At 37.9% G+C, this 24,218-nt stretch overlaps 1 protein-coding gene across 5 annotated transcripts; it reads right to left on the bottom strand.

Moving 5' to 3' along the window:
• Positions 1-801: 801 nt before the first annotated feature.
• LOC127430980 (angiogenic factor with G patch and FHA domains 1-like) lies at positions 802-22,126 on the bottom strand. Of its 5 annotated transcripts, none has more exons than XM_051681135.1 (16): positions 22,040-22,126; positions 21,897-21,953; positions 21,419-21,635; positions 18,869-18,968; positions 18,593-18,774; positions 15,434-15,571; positions 15,101-15,301; positions 9,705-9,771; positions 4,604-4,706; positions 4,441-4,492; positions 4,242-4,343; positions 3,303-3,468; positions 2,986-3,065; positions 1,774-1,901; positions 1,496-1,595; positions 802-1,255 (listed from the first exon to the last, which is right to left on the bottom strand). In XM_051681135.1, the coding sequence occupies exons 3-16, from the start codon at positions 21,620-21,622 to the stop codon at positions 1,052-1,054; spliced, it is 1,827 nt and encodes a 608-aa protein (XP_051537095.1). In that variant the 5' UTR covers positions 21,623-21,635; positions 21,897-21,953; positions 22,040-22,126; the 3' UTR covers positions 802-1,051. The 5 variants fall into 5 exon arrangements, with proteins under 5 accessions (XP_051537095.1, XP_051537098.1, XP_051537096.1 ...); XM_051681138.1 differs by having other exon boundaries at positions 22,060-22,123; XM_051681136.1 differs by having other exon boundaries at positions 21,890-22,117.
• Positions 22,127-24,218: the final 2,092 nt, after the last annotated feature.

The raw sequence follows: 24,218 nt of genomic DNA, 5'->3' as shown, positions 1-24,218 counted from the left end.
TTTCCATCATAATGAGTAATCTTTGGATAATCTAAAGATTGGGCAAAATGTGAAGTATTTCAGTTTAACTGAATACTCCACATTATGCTTAAATCATAATACATGCATGTAAAGGATCCTCAGTTTAGTCTGATGGAAATTTGCCATACAATTAAAAAACAAACAGTATAAATCTTAAAAATAAGACTGAAATATTTCTTTGAGAGTGTGTTCCTGAGGCTTTGTTCACCCAAACTCAGGCCAAACAATAGCAAATGTTCATTCATGCATAAAAAATAAAAAAACTGTAATAAAATCAAAGTGGTTGGGTTGCATAAACTGGTTCTGAGCCATCTGGAGACAGTTTGCCACAACAGCTTAATATGTGGACAGCAATATGAAGGCAACTGACTTCACAACATATGGGAGAATTGCTAGTAGTTTCACATGGGTTTTAAGTTTCCTAAACTTAATTATTTGTTGCCCTTGTACAAACAGCAGTAAATCACTTGATAACTTTTGACAGACAGAAGACTGACTGACTGAAGACTCTATTTGTGAAGTTGTGCAACTTGTTACTTTCTAATAGACAGATAATACGCTGTCCGACAGGTTTAACTGCAGCTGTCACAGTAAATGTTGCATATGAACCACAAAACACGCACCTTTACAGATATTGTACAGCTGGAAGATTGGAAACTTTTGCACAAACATCTCAGAGTTCATCCACTACTTGAAGAAACTCGTAACAAATATTAATATTAAATACAACCATTTACATTATAATAGGAGACTATTGCAAACACAACTGAAACAAATGTATCATTGTTTTATAAACATTTATTGTTTATTTGTCCAAGATATTATGTTTGTATTTGAATTTTGAAAAGAACAAAAAACACACTGTTTGTTTAAAATGAACTAAAGTCTATTTACAAAACTGCTACAACTTCAAAAGGAGCGTCTATCATTTAGTCAATTGTGATGACTGGTGCAGCTAGCCAAAATCTTGGCCACGCCCTGTTTTTTTCTTTGCAAACCCAAAAAATGGCCTTAAAGAATGACCAATAAATCACTCCGTGTCCTGACTTTTGACAAAAGTTTTAGGTGATTGGCTTGTTTCAGGATGGGCGGAGTCAGCCTGGCAGGCATCAGAGAACCGTTGCCGTACGCGCTCCAAGTTCTGGGTTTTGGCTCTGGTGAGCGGAGCATCCTCTACTGACATGACGACTCCAGAACCAAGACCAGACTGAGCCTTACGTACCTGCAGCTGGATCTAGAATGCACAAAGTGAAATGAGAACTAGCTTGCCATGCAAAATGCAGAAACGACACATTTGATCAAAAAAATGTTTATCGATATCGCAAATAAACCATATTTGGCTGGACAAACTAAAACTTGGGAAGGCGTAGGTACTGCGTTTTTGCTTTGTGGGGTAGTACATTTACAAGTATACATCTCATACAATGGACATTACATAAACAAAACATTGTGCAACAGGGGAAATCAGTATTACCGGGTCCTTCATTCCAGCTCCATCCTTGCCAAGACCTTCTCCTCGTTTCCAGCCCATCTTCTCCAGCATCTGTCTGCCCTTATTCTCTTCTCCAATTTCACTATATCCAACCAAACAAAAACAGATAATGACGAAAAGCCCAGACTCTGCAGAAATATCTGTAACCTTGAAGTGTTTCCATTCAGCTTCACTTTATCAGGTGTTACGTGAGAACTTTACAGTAATGTACAAGTCCTTTATAGTGGTAAATATTTGACAATGAAGGTTTCATGACATACACGTGAACAGAAGCAGGGGCATCATCTCTCTGGAACGTTCCCTCGCTCCCAACTGTCTGCCGACGGTTTTCCGCTCTGTCTTTATACCTGCTGTTCTTCAGGGCCTTCTGTTCCTCATAATCACTATTCTGAAACATACATCCGAGTGTCTTCACATAACCCACAGTGAGCAGTTTAAAGCTACAAACCATTTTTATATTACTACAACAACAAAAAAGTAAAGTTAAACCAACACTTTACAACAACAACAACATGACATATTCAGTTACGAGACACAAGGACCATTGGTGTATGTAATCACAGACTGCATTTGAACAAGAATGCAAACACAAGGGGCCTGGGTAGCTCAGCAAGTAAAGATGCAAGTTCGAATCCAGGGCGTTCTGAGCGACTCCAGCCAGACTTCCTAAGCAACCAATTGGCCCGGTTGCTAGTGTGGGTAGAGTCATGTTGGGTTAACCTCCTCGTGGTCGCTATAATGTGGTTCTCGCTCTCGGTGGGGCGCGTGGTGAGTTGTGTGTGGATGCCGTGGAGAATAGTGTGAAGCCTCCACCCATGCTAGGTCTCCGCAGTAACACGCTCAACAAGCCACGTGATAAGATGCGCGGATTGACGGTCTCAGACGTGGAGGCAACTGAGTTTCATCCTCCGCCACCCAGATTGAGGCGAGTCACAATGCCACCATGAGGACTTAGAGTGCATTGGGAATTGGGCATTCCAAATTACAAACACAAATGAGATTTGAGAGTTATGGTATAGGGATAGATTTTCAGTGAATAACGACTTAAATTTCGGTCTGCTCGTCACACAAAGCTATCGTAGAGTCACATGGACTACTTTTATTGTGCTCTTTTGTCCTTTTTGGAGCTTGAATGCTTCTGGTCACTATATACTTTTAGTGTATGGAAAAAAAAAGAGCACCAAGATTAAGCAAAATTACTCATTTTGTGTCATACAGTTTTAGAACTACATGAGGGTTAGTAAACAAAGACAGAATTAAAACAATTTGGTGAACTATTTCTTTAACGCCTAGGAATCATGTGATGCCCACATTCCTGACCAACAGATGGCAGCATTGGGCATTGATCATCAACAGCACAGATGTTTACACCAACACCTGACAAACTTTTTAAAAGCATATTGTATCACCAAAAGAGTTTGTGTAGGTTTAAGCATAATTTTTATTTTTTTTTTAAAGAGGTGACAACTTACTTTGAGACCATATTTGACCTTTATCATCTTTAGTTCTTTTTGTCTTTGAATCTCCTTATCCTCCTTACTAAGAACAGGTCCTGAAACAAACACACACACACACACACACACAAAATACATGTACACAATACTCAGTCTAAATGTGCGCAGGGAGGAGTTGATATAACTGTAACAGTTTAAAAAATCTAATCAGCTACGCCCACGTCTCAAACACAACTTTGTTGCATGATTAAGTTATTCCACCCAGTGACCTGTTTTCACATGTGCATTAATGTGCGTGCGTGTGTGTATATTTTTATATATATATTTATATATACCAGAGTTCTCCTCTCTTTTATGGCGATTCAGATGTGCTTTGACCTGTCCCGGTTCACAGCCGTCACATGTGTCCGTTCCCATGTGAATGTGGAAGGACAAAACTGTCTCTCCCATCTTCACTTCATCCCCGTGGGTCAAAGGGCAAGGGTCACAGTGAACTTTGGGCTGCAGGGACACAGCAACACACCAGAGGGTTAAGCAGTGATTCAATTTTGATTGGTGGTGCAACAATCAGGAAATCTGAGGCCAATAATGATCACAGATGTTTTAACACTATGGTCGACCGATAACGATCCGATCACTGATATTTATTTTTAAAAGTACCTCCCTCCATATTTTTGCAAATTATATGCAGCAGTTATATATAAATGCTAACAAACTGTAAATTCACATTCAATTCATATGAACGATGATGAAATTTGCTAACATTTATTTGAATTAAAAACAGTTCTGAATAGTTCTGTAAGAGCATTGTGACATACTGGCAACCAGTAAACACCATGAGAGCATCACTCACAGCAAAGATACATTCAAAAATAAGAATGATATATCCATTGCAAGCTCCAAAACAGCTCCAGTGAGAAATTATTAGTATCTATAATTTTTTTTACTGTCTTCATCATTTGTTGTAATGCAAATCACTAATTATTAAGCAACTGTGTAAAGATGCTGTGCTGTTACTGAAGATAATTTTTTTTGTTGTTGCTGTTATTAGTTTGCTGTTATTAGTGGTTATTAGATATCTGATTTAAATCGGGTTACTCACAAAATAGCGCCCAGAATAGTGACTGATAAAGACTGAAAGCATGATTGGCTGATCAGATTTAAGACGAATATCGACCCATTGCGATCGAACATGCATCCCTCATTCTGATGTATTTTTTCATAAATATTTCAAATATACTATGAAAGAATGGCTGTGTTAGTTTGAGCGTTACCTGTAGTATTCTGTTCCCATTGATGACAGTCCCGTTTTGACTGCCCTGATCTATTAGCACATAACACTGCTGCTCCTGGTCAAAATAAACCTCTGCATGGGACTTAACACACACACACAATAAAAGGTGAAACTACCATCTTCACATATGCATACAACTGTATCGCTGATCGCAATGCACCTTTTTGTGTTTGCTTTACCTTACTGACTCCCATCTCAGGGATTCTGATGGCGTGATTCATGTCTTTCTCTCTGTGAACAGACGATACATACAAACATGTATAAAATAACCTTGTCTGCAAGCTTCTTAACATTAGGGATGGATAGACCCCCCCCCCAACACACTCTCAAAATTGTATTAACCTGCCGATGGTGGCAACAGTGTCAGCCGTGAGGATGAAGAGGGTTCCAGTCTGCAGTACAGGAGAATGAACCACTGTTACCCGAACACATGGTGGCCAAGTTTCTGTAACACAAATACAAACAAATTGGCAGTTAACAAACAAGAGAATCTCTCGAAAACCCATCCAGTTCATAATTCTCCCCAAAATCCAAAGTAAAACTAAGAAATAATATTTGTTGTTAAAATATTTTTTACCTCTATTTAGGACCATTAAGGTTTTCTTGCACTATGGCATTATTTCATGACAACTACACACATTTAAACCCCCAAATTCTCATTACTTTGATGAAAAAAAAAAAAATCGACATTTTAATTTATTTTTTTTAAATAATTTTAATAAGGCTGTTGATTTAACACGTTAATTCAGTTTGATTAATAATGCTTTAAAACATTTATGCCACTAGCGCAATGTCCCCGGACTGTAATAAGAAATATTCAAGCTTGAAGTACCACCTGTTTTCAGCAGGGGGCAGTAAGCGAAACTCCAACTGTACAGACAGTGCACAGCTGAGAACAAACCACACTCATGCTTGCTCGACAATAGCAACAGCACAAAATGAGTTCCTGTAGCTCAGCTGATAGAGCATGGCACTAGCAATGCCAAGATCATGGGTTAAATTCCCAGGGAACACACAAACTGATACAATGTATACCTTGAACGCACTGTAAGTTGAGATAAGATCTGTAAGATAAAAGCGTCAGCCAAATGCATAATGTAAGATGAAAATGTGTTCTTGCTTTCAAAAACACCTGGATGGAGTGCAAATCCAAATGCAGGGATCTCGAGATGTGATTTTCTAAGTTTCAAACTTGGGTTAACTTGACAGAGCGACCTAAAAACACTAACTGGGGCGCAACGCAACAAACATGAGATGCTCCAGAAGCATCCGTCTGATGCATGTGTACATTGACGTGTCCTTAGAAAAGCCTTATTAAAAAAATCTACCTCGGACAGATCAATGAATTTTGTTGCAAAATGGATGGCTGTGGACTGTAGGCTAATGATAGGTTTATGTTCAATAATATGGAAAAAACAATATATTGTCATCTTAAGTCACTTTTTGTATCGTCTTATCAATGCTTTAATTGTCTGCCACAATAATGTTATCATTTTCAATTATCTGAATTACTGTATTTATAATATGTTATATTTATAATTATTTTTATTATATTTTGAATTATTGTTATGTGAGGGCCTTTCTCTGCAAATATTTAAATATGCAGTTAATTTAAATAATCAGCATGTAATTAATTCGATTAAAATTTGTAACTGATTGACAGCCCAAAATTTTTATTATACTCAATAGAAACGGTGTACTGTGCCATGTAGGGATGCACCGATACCACCTTTTCTCTTCCGATCCATTCCGATATCGGAAATCTCAGTATCTGCCGATACTGATCCGATACCAGTGTTGTTGTTTTTTTTAATAATCAGTTTAGAATATCTATACCTCACTGTGTGGAACTAATTGGGGCGGGGGGGTTACTCTTTTATATGTAAACAATTACTATTGTATCCGTTAGTTTTCTTATTATTTTGGCTGGGAGTCAATGGCAGCCCTATGAACTGTACATAGGAAAATGATTAAATTTGGCACACTGATAGAGGTGGGCATGAACAGACCCCACACAAAATTTGGGGTCTCTAGGACAAACTCTATAGCGCCACCACCATGTCATTATTTTCTTTTGTGTGTATACTGTGAACCATCTGTCCTAGAAACAAAATTATTTTTGCATCTTATTTCTCTCCTCTTGATGATTCAAACGGAGCCCTTACATTAAAACTCCGCCCATTACAGTGGCAACCATCTTGAAATATGACATTTACAGTTTAAACATTTCACATCCTTCAAACTTGGTCTGATTTTCCCAAACAATGGCTCAAAATAATCTCCAGACCAAGCCGCACAGAAATGATAATACAAAACTTTTTTGTGCTTTGGTTTAAAAGTAACGGCAAAGTTAACGAGGTTGATGTAAAAATTGATTTGAGGCTATATCTTGTAAACGGTTTGTCGTATTGAATTGAAACTTGGTGTGCTTCATCAAGCCCATCATCTGAGGGTGCATGCAAAGTTTGGAGACAGCGCCACCTATGGGTCAAAAATGGCCATTTCTGCCCGTAACTTTAGAACAGTTTGTTCTAAAATCATGAGGTTGGTGTCTTTGGATTCTGTGGGTCATGAGAATTCCAACAATGCCAATTTTTCCCACATCAACAATACTGTCTCTCTGCCATACAGAATTTTAATAAAAACTGATATATATTTTGAATAAATTGTCTGATTTAAAGAAAATTGGTATGCATCTTCGACACGTCCTGATTATACTTGAGCAGTTTGGAAACAATGCCACCTATAGTTCAAGAGATAACCTACACTTGTTTGTTTGTTTGCCACTCACAATTAAATCAACTGAGCAGCTCAGTGTGTTAAAGCACTGGTTGATGGTTTAAAAAGTCCAGGGTTCAAATCCTGAGCTCTGCAAGTCATGCTGTATGAAGTTCTGGTGATTTTTGTGTTGTGCTTACTGAATGGTTGTGGGGATTTCCACAATCAAATTCTGAATTTGATCTCTGTTGAAAAGTTACATGAATACGAAGTTGATCATGGTAACTGTTGCGCTTGGATGTGATTTATTCTCCGCTTGATATGTCCGTTTGGTTACCACCAATGTTGTGGCTCTGTGGTGCAGTGGAAAAAAGCAATGACTTGTAGAACAGAAAGACATTGCTTCGAATCCATCCTGAGGTCACTTGAAATGTTGTGATTGTTTTCTCTGTCATATGTGCTCTTTGGGTTGTGCAGTGGTTGCCATGCTGGTGCTTGACCCGTAACTGCTGCATGCAGCTATATTTATTATTATTATTATTGACTTTAAGAATTTTAAAATACAACAGTAATATATTTCAGTCATGCACCTTTCACTTTAAAACCCTCTGGCTTGTATTTTGATGGTCGGAAAACTCCAGGAAGTCCTGTAAGTGTCTGTATGTAGGCTACTTCACAGTAGTTTAATTCACTTCTTTTTCAAATTCTGGTAACATGCTCCTATGTTGCCGTACTAAACGCATATTATAAGTGAACCAAACTATTGAGCATCTACATCTGAAAAGTTGTTTGTGTGTAGCGCTCACATATGAAAATAGCCACGAGCTCTGAAGGCTGAAAATAGGCGTGACCGCCTCACAAGCCTGCGTGTGCTATGTATATGTGTCGTCAGAGGAGTTGCATTCACTAAAATGCACTGCACGTGCATACTGTTTATTTACTTATTAAACACAGCCTTTTGCGATTCACAATGCTACCGCATGTCTTCAAGCCGCTTTGAATAAAATGCACGAGTCATATGGACTACTTTATTGGTGTCTTTATGGTTCTTTTATGTCATTTTTGGAGCTTGAATGAAACGAACATGACTAACCCACAGTATCAGATTTGGATCGGGCTCGTCGGACCGATACCCAATCCATCTAAAAATGTCAATATCGGATCGGTGCATCCCTAGTGCCGTGTCCACGACTCTAAATGACACACAGAATGTGGCTGTAACATAGTCCAAATAAAAATGGCTAACACATCATGACTACCCAACGTACAGCTACCAAGTGGCGTCTCCCTCAAACATTTCTCACATGCGTTCTGTTGCTCTTCCTTCTCACCTTCATGAATTTGCATTTCCATTGCTCTGTCTGGACTGTCATGTTCTGGTTGGATAGGTGATGCAGACGCAGATGATGACTGTGATGAAGGTTCTTTCTCTCCATCAGACTCTGTGATCTCTCCTTCCTCTGGCTCACTTTCACCGCAAACATGCTCCGAGCGGGACTTCCTGTCTTTGCGAGTCTCAGAGCGTGATCTCTTCCTCTCTTTCCTCTTCCCGCTGTACATGTCATCAGAATGTGACCCGTTCCGTCTCAGTGTTTTCTTTCTGTTCCTGGAGCGCTCTCTGCTTCTGTCTTGACTCTTGGCTCTTCTGGATCTTTCTGTGCAAGTGGGTCGCAGTGGGCTTCGGGATCGAGACCATCGTCCTTTCTTATGCGAAGACGTACCATTCCCCTTTCCTCTAAGGTGGCTTTCAGGCTGTCTGTCAAATTCAGGCCCTGCCTTTTTATGGTCCTGTCAGTGAGCAAACACTCAGCCAATCAGGGACAAGGAATCTACTTCTAGCATCTTCAATAGTGTCTCCACAATCATTGCTTTGAGGTGAAAATAGTTTTGTGTTTGCTTTGTTGTCAATTTTTTTTCAAAGTGGCTGTTTGAGTCTCAGTTTTGAGTTGGTTTCAAGAAAATTTCACTTCTGACTTTTAACACCGAGTGTTACGCAAAACCCCCATCCAAAAACTCATCATTTGAAAAGCATCCCTGTTTTTAATGCTGGCCTTTTTGACACTTTTATTGACAAGAAATGAGGAGGAGAAGAGGGCAGAATGGAATTGGGTAATGTAAAAACACTTTATATGCACACTATAATCAATTAAACTGAAGTATACTATACTACATTTACGCATTTGGCAGACGCTTTTATCCAAAGTGACTTACAGTGCCCTTATTACAGGGACAATCCCCCCCGGAGCAACCTGGAGTTAAGTGCCTTGCTCAAGGACACAATGGTGGTGGCTGTGGGGATTGAACAGGCAACCTTCTGATTACCAGTTATGTGCTTTAGTCCATTACGCCACCACCACCAATACTACAACAATAAGTGTTCAACTGAATACCATACCAGACTAAAAACAAATAAAAAGGAGGAACAAATTAATCACAATTAACAGAAGTCAGATACATAATATTGGTATTGCATTGCCATGGTTCTCTAATCACATTTCACAGATTCCATATATATGATTGCTACATCAACTCCAGGGTAAAATATTACCAAAAACAAATCAAAACAATATTTTGGCACACAGGATGAAGTCAAGAAAAACTATAAACATAAAAACTTGGCTGCACTGAGTGACTTGTACTGTTTCAACTTGTACTATCTGTGCAATTATAGCCATTAGAAAACAACTGATGCTAAAACTAGCTGTGAAACCAGACCTGAACGTACCTCTGACTCCAATCCGCCTCAAATGTTCTATCTTCAACTGAGCCATTGAGTTAGTCAAATCCTGAACCTACAGTGAAAGGAACAGCACACTGTCAGCTCCACCAGGCATCAAAGCTTCATTAAAATACAACTGTTTATGGGCCTCTAATTGAGATCACTGACTGTTATTAAGACCCTACAATTCAAAGGTGCTATTAATGAGAGCGACAACCAGAAGCTGTTTTCTGAATGTTGTTAATGGAACTCAACTTTCAGAAAAAATGCTGAAAACAGACTCAAACAAGATTTTTTTTTTTTTTATTGAAATGGATTATTTAAAGGGGATAGACCACCACAAAATGAAAATTCTGTCATTATTTACTCATCCCAATTATCTCTCCAAACCCATAAGACTTTCTTCCATGGAACACAACAGGTGCATTTTTGTAAGTCTCCACCGGGTTTACTTGCCATATAATGAAAGCAAAGAGTGACTCCGGTCTGTCAAGCTTGACACGTACATAGAGCTGCACAATTAATCGTTAAAAGATCGCGACCTTGATTCAGACACCCACGTGATCTCATTTATAAATGACAACAATTCTGCAATGTATATTAACGTTCCCGAGACATACAAAGTACTTTGTAAGGCGGTCAAATTTAACTTCGAAATTCACTTCGACATGTTGATCTTTTAACCTTTATATGGCAACTACAAAACATAGTGCTCCTGCACGAGACGCTGAATAAACTAAAACACAACACCCAAAGACGTTTGTCCAGCACAGTGGTTTACAAACTGAAGGGATGCAGCCACGATTTGCTAGGAGCGTGATGGAATCTTCGCTCAGTTCAATATTTTAATAGCCACAGATGCAAAAAAATAAATAAAAATTACCGGCATTACCAATTCACTATCCGTGCCCTGTTTGATTGCAGCCAGCTGCTTTCATGCATGCATCATATGCATGTGTGTCTATCCATGCACTTGTGTCTCGTGATGAATGCAGCACTCATGCACGAGACTCTGTGCTGTTTTTAATTAAAATACCCCTCTTGACGAGATATTAAAGCAAACACAGCCATTAATGTATAAGCAGACGGGACAAATTCTTCAAAATGTTAGATCTGTGCAATGTCTAAATGTATATAAGCTGCATGCTGTCTGTTATAGGCATTAAGTATTAATGTATACTTAATAATCACACAGTAAAGAGTGTTAAATATTTCAGTAGTTTCATTTTCCATTAAATTACTTTAATGTTTTTATATAATAATTTTTTTAATGTTTAATTGCTACTGTTGCTAAAAGACTTAAAGCACTGTTTACTCTGTTCTCTATTTAATTGCTGGCTCTTGAATAATTCCTTTAAAAGCTTGAAGCAATTTTTTTTTTTTTTTTTAAAGAGAAACACTGCAGGCATCATTGTTTTCATTTAAATTGTTAAAAAACAATATATATATATATATATATATATATACACTATATTGCCAAAAGTATTCGCTCACCCATCCAAATAACTGAATTCAGGTGTTCCAATCACTTCCATGGCCACAGGTGTATAAAATGAAGCACCTAGGCATGCAGACCGCTTCTACAAACATTTGTGAAAGAATGGGCCGCTCTCAGGAGCTCAGTGAATTCCAGCGTGGTACTGTGATAGGATGCCACCTGTGCAACAAGTCCAGTCATGAAATTTCCTCGCTACTAAATATTCCACAGTCAACTGTCAGTGGTATTATAACAAAGTGGAAGCGATTGGGAATGACAGCAACTCAGCCACGAAGTGGTAGGCCACGTAAAATGACAGAGCGGGGTCAGCGGATGCTGAGGCGCATAGTGCGCAGAGGTCGCCAACTTTCTGCAGAGTCAATCGCTACAGACCTCCAAAGTTCATGTGGCCTTCAGATTAGCTCAAGAACAGTGCATAGAGAGCTTCATGGAATGGGTTTCCATGGCCGAGCAGCTGCATCCAAGCCACACATCACCAAGTGCAATGCAAAGCGTCGGATGCAGTGGTGTAAAGCACGCCGCCACTGGACTCTAGAGCAGTGGAGACGCGTTCTCTGGAGTGACGAATCACGCTTCTCCATCTGGCAATCTGATGGACGAGTCTGGGTTTGGCGGGTGCCAGGAGAACGGTACTTGTCTGACTGCATTGTGCCAACTGTGAAGTTTGGTGGAGGGGGGATTATGGTGTGGGGTTGTTTTTCAGAAGCTGGTCTTGGCCCCTTAGTTCCAGTGAAAGGAACTCTGAATGCTTCAGCATACCAAGAGATTTTGGACAATTCCATGCTCCCAACTTTGTGGGAACAGTTTGGGGATGGCCCCTTCCTGTTCCAACATGACTGCACACCAGTGCACAAAGCAAGGTCCATAAAGACATGGATGAGCGAGTTTGGTGTGGAAGAACTTGACTGGCCTGCACAGAGTCCTGACCTCAACCCGATAGAGCACCTTTGGGATGAATTAGAGCGAAGACTGCGAGCCAGGCCTTCTCGTCCAACATCAGTGTCTGACCTCACAAATGCGCTTCTGGAAGAATGGTCAAAAATTCCCATAAACACACTCCTAAACCTTGTGGAAAGCCTTCCCAGAAGAGTTGAAGCTGTTATAGCTGCAAAGGGTGGGCCGACGTCATATTAAACCCTATGGATTAAGAATGGGATGTCACTTAAGTTCATATGCATCTAAAGGCAGATGAGCGAATACTTTTGGCAATATAGTGTATATATATATATATGTATTTTTTTTTTTTTTTTTACTTTTGTAAAATAACAGTATTTTATTGTATATTTGCCTATCAGTGCAATACCAAGTTAACACAGAACTGTTAATGAAGCTTTTTTCTGCTCATTTGGCTTTTTACTTAGCATGTGAGAAACAGGCTAAATCGTATTATTTATTTTTTTATCAAGGACTAAAAAAACGGTTCAAGGAACTAAAACGAACAAAATTTTTAGCAAAACATAACGGAAAACCGGAACGAAGTGATTTTCAATTGTTCCGGAGTGAAAACTTTATTTTTAAATTCTGGTAACCAGTTAATTTTGTTCATGAAACTTTGAAAGGCCAAAGGGTGTATCACAGTACATTTTTGGAACTACATCACTTCATGTTGCCTGAAAAAATGAAACCTGTGCTTTGATCCTGAAGCACCACCAACTGCTGCATCACACATTTCTTTGCCTATTTGCCATTGTGGATGTCGAATTCTTTGAATGAAGACCTTTTTAACAACTACGTATAATTACTACATATACTGTACATGCACAGCTAATCCAGGAACAAGGAAAACATTATTAGAGGTGAAAAGTCTTCACTGAATTATTGTTAGATATGATACATTAATACAGACTTGATGCTGTCTGGTTTTGACTGAAAAGCAGATCTGTAAATAAAATGATACTTACCTGTTAATTAACTGCTTATTATGATTTCTATGCCGATAAATCCACCACACAGGAAAAAAAATAATTGCTTATTTTTGTTTATTTTGGTGAGGCAAATGGCTTATTTTGGGCTTATTTTTCCAGACAATGTTGCTTGATTCTCTTGCCAGATCTGGGAACACTGCAATTGGTATTTCACCCACCCCTTAGCGCAGAGTAATGTCATTTTAAAAAGAAAGTTATTAACCATTCTTTTATTTTGTTCTAACCGGTAACCTTTTGGAAAGGAGGCTGCAGAACTTTTGAACCGGAATGAAATATTTGAATGAAACACATTTCATTTTTAGTACCTGTTTTTTATGTGCACTTTTTTTCCCCAAAATGAATATTTATTTTTTTAATTTTATTTTTTTGCAATAGTAAGAAGGTGCTGCTTGGTTTATAATGTATTCGTTGCGCCCTCTTGTGGACTTATGACTTTTTAAATGTATATATTTGAATTACAACTTTATTGCATTTTTACATAGATTGAAGCAGAGAACATTGTCAGAACCTTTAGTAAATTACATCTTACTTTGTTTAATACCCTTATGTCCAGGTTTTGTAAATCACTGAAATAAACATTTTTCTTCAGAATCGTGATCTTTATTCTAAGTAACAACAACAACAACAAAAAAAAACATGATTTTCCATTTTTTTAGAAAATAAAGCTCTTAATTCAAATATGGTGGCTACGTCATGAACATCAAATCTCGTTAGTACTCATTGAGTCTCGTGACCAAATGTCATGACGTCATGACCTAAGAACCAATGAGGTCTGATGTTATCAATGCCATTAAGGATGACCCTGATTATACGGTTTCACTTTTCACCATGATTAACAATATCACAGTTAATTTAGCCATAAGAATTTAGAATCTACATTTAAAAAAACTTGACATTTTTTTTACGTGTGGCAAAAATATATTATATATATATATATATATATATATAAGATATATAATCTAAAAGAGTTTTTTTGTCAGATTTTGTATGCCTAAATGTGAAAAACTCTTGTGCCTGGGTCGGTAGTAGAGCTGTTACTATGGTTACGGATGGTGTCCGTGTGGTGCTTGGCCAGGTGTTGCAGACTGAACGTGAACTTTCCATTGACGTGAAACTGGGGCTACACACGAACTTCAAAATATAACAGAGGAATTCGATCTACCAGACACATATACACAAAAAAACACCGACTTTAATTGGTTGTTTGGAAGCATTTGAATGACTGAGGATTACTGAACGTGATGGATGTACAACATGCAGGCAGACGTCAAAAACTGATGCCATTAACTACACGTTGCGCACCCGCATTAATCTTGCAGTTATGCACTCCAAGCACTCTGGTTACATTTAAGCACCCGGGATGCACAGGAGCGGTGTTGTGCCCTATATTGCAGCATCTCTTATTACATACCTCCTATTTATTTGTTGTATATTTATCAGTTTTCATACTGTAGGGCTGTGCTTAGCATCCATATATCCCTAAGAAACGCGTCCACTAACACATTCAATTGTGATATGATATGACTTTTTTTTTTTTTTTTGCCACAGTGCTGCTGCATAATAAGAAAATTTTCAAATAATCGTAAAGCCGGTTAACCGCAATTTTTTCTCAGACGGTCATCTATCCATCGAAAATGTTCACTGTGGCATCACTAGCCGCCATAATTGTATTACAGAGTTTATTAATGATTGTATTTAATTTGAGAGTGCAACTTATATTTGGTATGGCTTCAGAAGACTTGGAATATCGTGCAGTGCATGAGTCGAATTGATTACTTTTACTGTGGTTTTATGGAGTTTGTTTGTCACTATTTGAGCTTGACAGAGTCAATATTCATTTTTTACATGGCAAATCAAACATTTTTAAAACATCTGTATACCGGAGGGGGTGGGGGTAATGGGCTGAAAGCAAAGATTCTTCAAATTGGGTGCCTGATTCTGATGTCTGAAAAGATAATGCGTTTCCATGTGTATCTCACCTCTCCGTTGGGACAGGAAGCTCTATCTGTATTCTTCACTGACTTCCTGTTTTTCCAGTCTTTGGTCTTCCTCTGTGGCGTCTGCTCCACTTCGGGTTGTGCAGCAAGCACCTCTATCCTATAGTGGAATTGGTATTTTCCGCTTTCTGGGTCATAGTAATAGTACATGCCTGTGTTGGCATCATAGTACAGCTGACTGGTCTGGAGAAGAGGAAAAAACACATTAGCACAGGCGATTAGTCAAAATTACACAATAATGACAAATAAACAGCAGTCAAACATCCCACGAGAACTTCATCTAGAGATTATTTAGATTGTGTAGAAAGAACTTACAGAGTCATAGTAAAATCCAGTGCTGTGGTCATAGTACATGCCGGAACTTTCATCAAACACAAAGTTGGTCTGGTACAATGCTTCCTCGGCTGTTGCTCTGAGCATGTCAGCTACAGAGCCACCTTCTCCAGAGGCCTCCTGACATTAAAACATGGTCACACCGTGAATAAACTGGCTGATGTTACTGTTTTAATAATAATTAATAATTTTAATCATCATTACTGGATATAAATTGGCTATGTTTGTTTTGGCTATACTTCGGATTATTATGGACATAATTTAGACCGTTTATGCTAGTGATGTGATGTTCGACACCGAAGCGTCGGGCAAAAAAACAACTCATTCCACACTGAAGCACTGTATCGGAGCTTGATTCATTTTTGACAAAACAACGTGATCCGTGATGTCCGAAGCTTAATTTGGCTGAAAACCATGTGACTGCTTAGGTATCTGGTTCAAAAGAAGCGCAAATCCCAGTTCAAGTTTGAACCTAATGAAGTCGCATATGCACAGTCCCATGTTAATAAAATGTTACTGCCCAGCCCACAAGCATATTTTTTTCCCCAACCTACACGTTCAGTTTTTTATTTTCATTCATGTATTAATTATTAATTTACTCTCATATGCTGTATTTTTACATTTTAACATAACACCTGAGTTTTGAATTTCTGGGTTATTTATAAACACTTATGTGAACAAAACATGAAAACTACATACTGTAAAGCGTTGATAATAATTGTTATTGCTTCAACCAAATAACAGGCTTACTAGGTGGACTGAATTTTTTGACCACCAGATGGCAGTTTATTGAACTGTGTACAGAAGCTTCCAGTAATAAACCCATTTTCAATACATTTGTATTTAATTGTAATTATTTGAATATATAATAGACTGTTTTGGCTGCATGTTGGACTATTTTGACCATTTATTAAACTGCTTTGGCTTTATGTTGGATTCATTTGGCTACATTTTGATCCTTTTTGGCTGCAAGTGGGATTATTTTGGACATACAGTTGTGCTCAGAAGTTTGTTTTTTTCATGCAAAAAAACTGTTTTTTATTTAAGGATAGTGATCATATGAAGCCATTTATTATCACATAGTTGTTTGGCTCTTTTTAAATCATAATGAAATCACCCAAATGGCCCTTATCAAAAGTTTACACACCCTTGAATGTTTGGCCTTGTTACAGACACACAAGGTGACACACACAGGTTTAAATGGCAATTAAAGTTTAATTTCCCACACCTGTGGCTTTTAAAATTGCAATTAGTGTCTGTGTATAAATAGTCAATGAGTTTGTTAGCTCTCACGTGGATGCACTGAGCAGGCTAGATACTGAGCCATGGGGAGCAGAAAAGAACTGTCAAAAGACCTGCATAACAAGGTAATGGAACTTTATAAAAATGGGAAAGGATATAAAAAGATATCCAAAGCCTTTTAAAATGCCAGTCAGTACTGTTCAATCACTTATTAAGAAGTGGAAAATTCTGGGATCTCTTGATACCAAGCCAAGGTCAGGTAGACCAAGAAATATTTCAGCCACAACTGCCAGAAGAATTGTTCAGGATACAAAGAAAAACCCACAGGTAACCTCAGGAGAAATACAGGCTGCTCTGGAAAAAGACGGTGTGGTTGTTTCAAGGAGCACAATATGACGATACTTGAACGAAAATGAGCTGCCTGGTCGAGTTGCCAGAAAGAAGCCTTTACTGCACCAATGCCACAAAAAAGCCCGGTTACAATATGCCCGACAACACCTTGACACGCCTCACAGCTTCTGGCACACTGTAATTTGGAGTGACGAGACCAAAATAGAGCTTTATGGTCACAACCATAAGTGCTATGTTTGGAGAGGGGTCAACAAGGCCTATAGTGAAAAGAATACCATTTCCACTGTGAAGCATATTGGTGGCTCACTGATGTTTTGGGGGTGTGTGAGCTCTAAAGGCACGGGGAATCTTGTGAAAATTGATGGCAAGATGAATGCAGCATGTTATCAGAAAATACTGGCAGACAATTTGCATTTTTCTGCACGAAAGCTGCGCATGGGACGCTCTTGGACTTTCCAGCATGACAATGACCCTAAGCACAAGGCCAAGTTGACCCTCCAGTGGTTACAGCAGAAAATGTTGAAGGTTCTGGAGTGGCCATCACAGTCTCCTGACCTTAATATCATCAAGCCACTCTGGGGAGATCTCAAATGTGCGGTTCATGCAAGACGACCTGGAGGCATTTTGCCAAGACGAATGTGCAGCTATACCACCTGCAAGAATTTGGGGCCTCAGACAACTATTACAAAAGACTGGATGCTGTTATTGATGCTAAAGGGGACTATGCAGACTTTTGAACAGGGGTCATTTCATTTTTTTCTTTGTTGCCATGTTTTGTTTTATGATTGTACCATTATGTTATAACCTACAGCTGAATATGAATCCCATTAGAAATATAAGAAATGCGTTTTGCCTGCTCACTCATGTTTTCTTTAAAAATGGTACATATATTACCAAACTTTTGAGCACAACCGTATGTTTGACTGGTTATGCTATATTTTAGATTATTTTGGATGCATATTAACCTGTTTTGGCTATATGGTGGATTAATTCTACCATATTTTAGACCGTTTATATTATAGATGAGTTAATTTTGGATGTATATTTAACTGTTTTTGCTATATGTTAGAATATGTTTTCTACATTTTAATCTGTTTTGTCTATATTTTGGACATAATTTGGACTACTTTGGCTATACGTTGGACTATTTTTACCATATTTTAAAATATAGTTTATGCTATATTTTAGATTAATTTGGACAGTTTTGGCTACATGTTTAATTATTTGGTCATATTTTAGACAGTTTTGGATATGTTGGTTTATTTTAGTCATATATTAGACTGTTTATGCTATTTATTTGTTTATTTTGGATGCATACTACACTGTTTTGGCCTCATATCAAACAGCTTTGGCTATATGTTGGAATACACTGATGTTATTTCTAATTTTGCAATATGACCACAAAATTAATCAATCTTCAACACTCTTTATAAAAGTCAAACTATTTTCGAAATCTGCCGAGCAACAGGGTTTTGCAAAATTACTCTGAATATCACACACACAACCCATGTCAATAGTCTCATACATAATCTAACACGATTCTAATACCTCTGTTTGTGGAAAATCACTCGATCCATCTGTCTGCTCAGTATTGGATGGTTCTGTTGTTATGGGGTGCACCTCAGTGTGTTCCGATGCTTCTTGAGTTTCCGTGACAACATTCTCCTGTGTTTCTGCTGTTGTCTCCGTTCCAGACTGATAGTATCCGCCATAGTAATAATTATAATAATCTGTTTTCAGAAAAAGATAAGCATTTGACTTTCAAATCAATGCTGCAGGTAACAGAGTCATTAAGCTATAATACAGAAAAATAAATATACTAACCTGTCTCTGTCCAGGTGTATTCCTCCGTCTGAGTCTCAGCATCCACTTTATCTTTTTCTCTTTTCTTTCTCTCATGGATTTCTGCACTCAGTCTATCAACCTAAATCACAAAAACCAACAGCAACAGACAGAATGCCATCAAGAAACACAGCACCATCAACAAGCCAAAGTCCTATACAAAGTTTTTCAAGACTTTACAATCCTTCAGTGAAGCATTGAAGTTACTGGTTCAAGGTTCAAGACCAAAAGGTATAAATGCATAGTTCACCCAAAATTGGAACACAAAAGGAGATGATGGGCAGAATGTTAGTCTCAGTTACATTTATTGTATTTTTTTCCCACACAATGAAAGTGAATGCAAACTAAAGGCCCGGCACACTCATGGTAAAGTGTTTCTTTGCTCAAAGCCAAAAAGAAGTTCGAAACAGCAGAGCAAAGGCATACTATTTGCGAACACTAAGACACCAGCCACACCACTGGGGGAGGTGTTTAGAGGAGCATTTAAATATGAGGATGCTCAAGTTCAGGGACTAAAAACGGTTCAAGGAACGAGAACCGAAAACGAATGAAATGTTTAGTAGAACGTAACCGAAAACCAGAACAAGTGATTTTCAATTGTTCTGGAGTGAAAATGTTATTTTTAAATGCTAGTAACCGGTTAATTTTGTTCTGATAACTTTTTCATGAAACTAAAGGCCAAAGGGTGTATCACAGTACATTTTTGGAACTACATCACTTCATGTTGCCCGAAAAAATTAAACGTGCTTTGATCCTGAAGGAAACTGCTGCATCACACATTTCTTTTTCCCATTTGTCATTGTGGATGTCGAAATCTGTGAATGAAGACTTTTTTTAACAACTATGTATAATTACTACATATACTGTACATGCCCAGCTAATCCAGGAACAAGAAAAACATTATTAGAGGTAAAAAGTATATTTCTCAGTTGTTTCCAAGTCTTCACTGAATTATTGTTAGATGGGATGCATTCATACAGATTTGATGCTGTCGGGTTTTGACTCAGAAGCAGATCTGTAAATAAAATGATACTTAACTGTTAATTAATTGCCTGTTATAATTTCTATGCTGATAAATCCACCACAGAGGAAAAAAATTACTTGCTTATTTTTGCTTATTTTGGTGAGGCAAATGGCTTATTTTGCGCTTATTTTCCAGACCATGTTGCTTATTTCTCCATGCTCAAGACTACACGTAAAAACAAAAAATATGACAGTAAAATGTGTTTTCAATGACTTCATGCCTCATTCTAGGAGTAGAATTCACACAAGGTCTGTAAAATAAAACCACTCTGTGATTTTAAGTAATATATACGCAATAGATAATGTGTTATTTGTTATGTTTACCGTTTGCATTCATGGCGCTAATGCGCTAACACACTATATGCAGCCATAATATGTGCCGATTACAATGTTATTGGAATTTATGATGACACTGATACTACCCCAAATAGTGGTGTTAAGCAAGCACATCTTAATTTGGGCAGACATGTGAATGGCTTTCGGCTGTAGATGGTACATGAGTGAAGCAGCACACCAAAAAACTGTGTAAATGGCACTTAAGAGAAGTAAATTGTTTTATTTTTTATTTTTATGTAGACTCATACAAAAAAATGCATGACATGTTCTTGGAAAAAGTCTCTATGCGAACGATCGTACAGATGTAGATACATTTGCACCACCTCGCTAATAACTGCATGCCAGTGTGTTCATGTTGACTGATCTTAACTGACTAAATGGGAATTAGCTGTCGGTCTCAAAGTAGGTGGAGCTCCACGTCACACCTAACGATGACATGGACCAATGGCAGTAAATGTGTGTTTGGTAGTTTGGTGTCCTGATAGTTTGCCCCAGTAAGCTGTTACGACCCACCAAAACAAACTCAAAAACACTTTCTTTTTGGCCACATTTTGTTCTAAATGACATCACACCCGTTCGTTGTTCTATTTCGTAGGAAGTGTGCAGGGGTCTTAAGGCTATCTCTCCCTAAAATTCTGCCTGACATCTTCTTTTGTGTTCCACCGAAGAAAGAAAGTCTTTGGAAAAACATGAGGGTAACTAAATGATGACTAAGTTTCCTTTTTTTGGCTGAACTAGCCAGTATTTTAGAGCTCCTTTCAACTCAAGCGAGTTCGAATCCAGGGCGTGCTGAGTGACTCCAGCCGGGTCTCCTATGCAACCAAATTGGCCCGGTTGCTAGGGAGGGTAGTCACATGGGGTAATCTCTTCGTGGTATAATGTGTGGTTCTCCACGCGCGCTACGTCTCCGCGGTAACTCGCTCAACAAGCCACATGATAAGATGCGCGGATTGACGGTCTCAGACGTGGAGGCAACTGAGATTCGTCCTCCGACACCTGGATTGAGGCGAGTCACTAAGCCACCACGAGGACTTAGAGCGCATTGGGAATTGGGCATTGCAAATTGGGGAGAAAGAAAAAAAAAACTCCTTTTAACTACCCCTTTAACAGGAACAGATTCAGATTGTGCACTGACTCCAGCAAAGGAATATGCAAGCACCTACTGTAGCTCACCTGCTGTCTGAGATCTTTATTGTAGCTATCTGTTGTCTTCTGCAGTCGTTCGCTTTGGCTGAGCTGTTTCTGTAACTTCTGAAGTTCATCCTTACATGTCTTCAGTTCCTGTCGCAGTGCCTCTGCTTGTGATCTCAAAGAGAAAAGCTCTTCTTCCAAACACAGATCATTGGGTTCAGTGTCTGGCCTATCCTCCGCAGCCATCACTGGGTATTTTCTGTCAGAAATATGTACATAAAAAAAAAAATAAAGAATAATAGACTGCCTTACAATGATTACACAGAGAAAGCTTCACCTTCTCCAAGCAGACGAACCAATAAGAGAGCAGCACAATGATGAATGTGTGAACCATCACGACTCACAGAAACTAGCAATCACAATTACCTTAATCTGCGAATTGCAAACACATAAGCGGACATAAACCTGATTATTTAAAATATGTTTATATTAATGCACATTTATCACACGTACTCCTCACCGATTTAAAGCGCCCGTTTTCTCCGCCCTTTACAACAGTCCCCGCGCGCGCGTCAATCTGTAAATCAAAGATAAACATATTATGACTACTGTGCATTGGACACATATTCGTGTAGAAGTTTGTGTGATCGTAAAGTGCGTTACAGGGAGCAAACTCGACGAACTTTAATCCCACTTCAACTTTCACTTTGAAACTTCATGGCGTACGCGCAGCTCATGCGTCACTTCCGCTCATTGTTTTTTTATGGTGTCACAGCACCCCTAGTGTAGACTTCTGCTCACTGCAGTGTAATTTAATTTGCCATAGTACCAGTGGGGGTGTGCTGCCACAAGTGACAACCTTTGTTTATTACCTAAATTATGAAGGTAGATGTATTTATATATTAATTTATGTTTGGTAATGAAAACACTTGTTTATCATGCCAAGAAAAAAAATAGCTGATACATCAAGAAAGGAATTGCAATATGTAAATCATAAAAAAATAAATAAATAAAACTATGTCTAATCTCCTTGGACCAATACATTTATTTGTTTATACATGTCACAAATTCAATGGAACATCCAGGTCATTTTGCAAATGAGATTTTAAAAAAAAAAAAATTTTATTGCACTTTCTGAATATTCATAAAATTACAAGACAATTCAGACTTTCGTGTAGATTTTCAACACAAACAGTATTAATAGAAACTAAAACAAAAAAAAAAGGGCATCACAAACATATAAAATGAATCAAGAAATTACATGTTTTCCTGGCTTTCTTGTTTTTTGAAAATTTTATAGACTCAAAGTATATAAAAACGGCTGTCTGGAATTTTTTCTTTCTTTTTTTCTATCACTCCACTTTAATATAATATTATTATAATAACAAAAATAGAAAAAAATCAATTATATAAATTAAAGTGAAACTGTTGAGATATTCAGGTCTAAATTGTGAGTGGTTTCCTCTTAAGAGTGTTATTTTAATCAAATTTAGGGGATCCTGTTAAAAAAAATTGATACATACCATGACGTCAAACTTTGTGAGGAGAAAACATTTCGTGTCTCTTAATTTAGATCCCATTCTTGAAGGTACCAAAAGGAAGTTTGATTCTTAGATGCAGAGAGATTTGTCCACATATAGTGGGATTTTACTGTCTAAATCTGAAGGATTGTCGAGGTCTGCATACATCGCCGAGGCTCTATTCGTGCCAAAGGCATTTACCAAAGAGTTTGTCAAATTATTATTTAATTTTGTGTGAAAAAATAAGCCTTATCACTTAAAGAAAAATATTATATGAAATCCCCAACTTCCTCTACTTTTTATTATGCAAGTGAAACAGTATTTATAGATTGGGAATACCCATTATTATCAATGCTTACAAACAAACCTTATAATTAATACTATATAAACAAAATCATTCTGTAATATCTTTCATAAAACAGTTAAGAACCAATGTGTAAGAACAACTAATTTATGTTTATTTTTTCAGTTTTTAATTAGACAAAAATAACTGTTTTATTTATTTATTTATTTATTTATTTATTTATTTATTTTTTTTCTTTGATTTGATTTTGGGCAGCAGAGGGCAGTACAAGCAAGAAAAATTAAACAGCATCTTCATCGTTTCATCTTCAGCAAACTGCTTTTTAAATATTGCAACTTTCCTGGGTAGAAAGTTCTGTATAACACCGGTAAAAGCTCAAATGTTTGTGACATCCATCATGAAGCACTTTTAATCAGGATATGAGGCTAAATCAAATTAAAACCATACATATGCTAACACCTGTGTCAGGCTCCCAAGTCAAGAGGATGAGAATACAGGTGTATTTAATATGAAATAAGTTTAGAGGGTCATAAATGAGAAAGGGATGGCTTGAGTTGGGGGAGGGGGGGAGGGGGGGTGGGGATTGATTTACGGCACCTTGCTTCCCTTCACACTACTTACACGGATGTGTTGCCTCAAGCTTAAGCTAATTGGCATTTATATCAAGAGCCTAAAAGGGTTCAACAGAAGTATTGACACACACACAAGTGCGTGCATAAACACACTGATGTGCATCCTTCTTTGTCTAACAAGACAGCAAACTTTATCCAAACATGACAGAAACTTTTGATGAATTTACGTCATATAGATGAAGGGTTAATTTAATTACTACACTACAGTTGACTTTATTAAGTTGACAGTGTGAGAACTTGCCATCAGGGTGACAACAGATACACTCAAACACTCATACAAGCGAGCGACAAGCGTACACACATTCGTGACAGGATGTGTGAATCTCATGACCTGCCTGAGACCCCTGATGAAACAGTGGAATTCTGACAAGCAGAACTGTGAAACC

The sequence above is a fragment of the Myxocyprinus asiaticus genome, chromosome 40 (assembly GCF_019703515.2).
Source record: "Myxocyprinus asiaticus isolate MX2 ecotype Aquarium Trade chromosome 40, UBuf_Myxa_2, whole genome shotgun sequence".
Classification (NCBI taxonomy): Eukaryota; Metazoa; Chordata; class Actinopteri; order Cypriniformes; family Catostomidae; genus Myxocyprinus; species Myxocyprinus asiaticus.
Note: the sequence above shows the minus strand (reverse complement) of the source record. Positions and strands in the feature narration are given on the sequence as shown.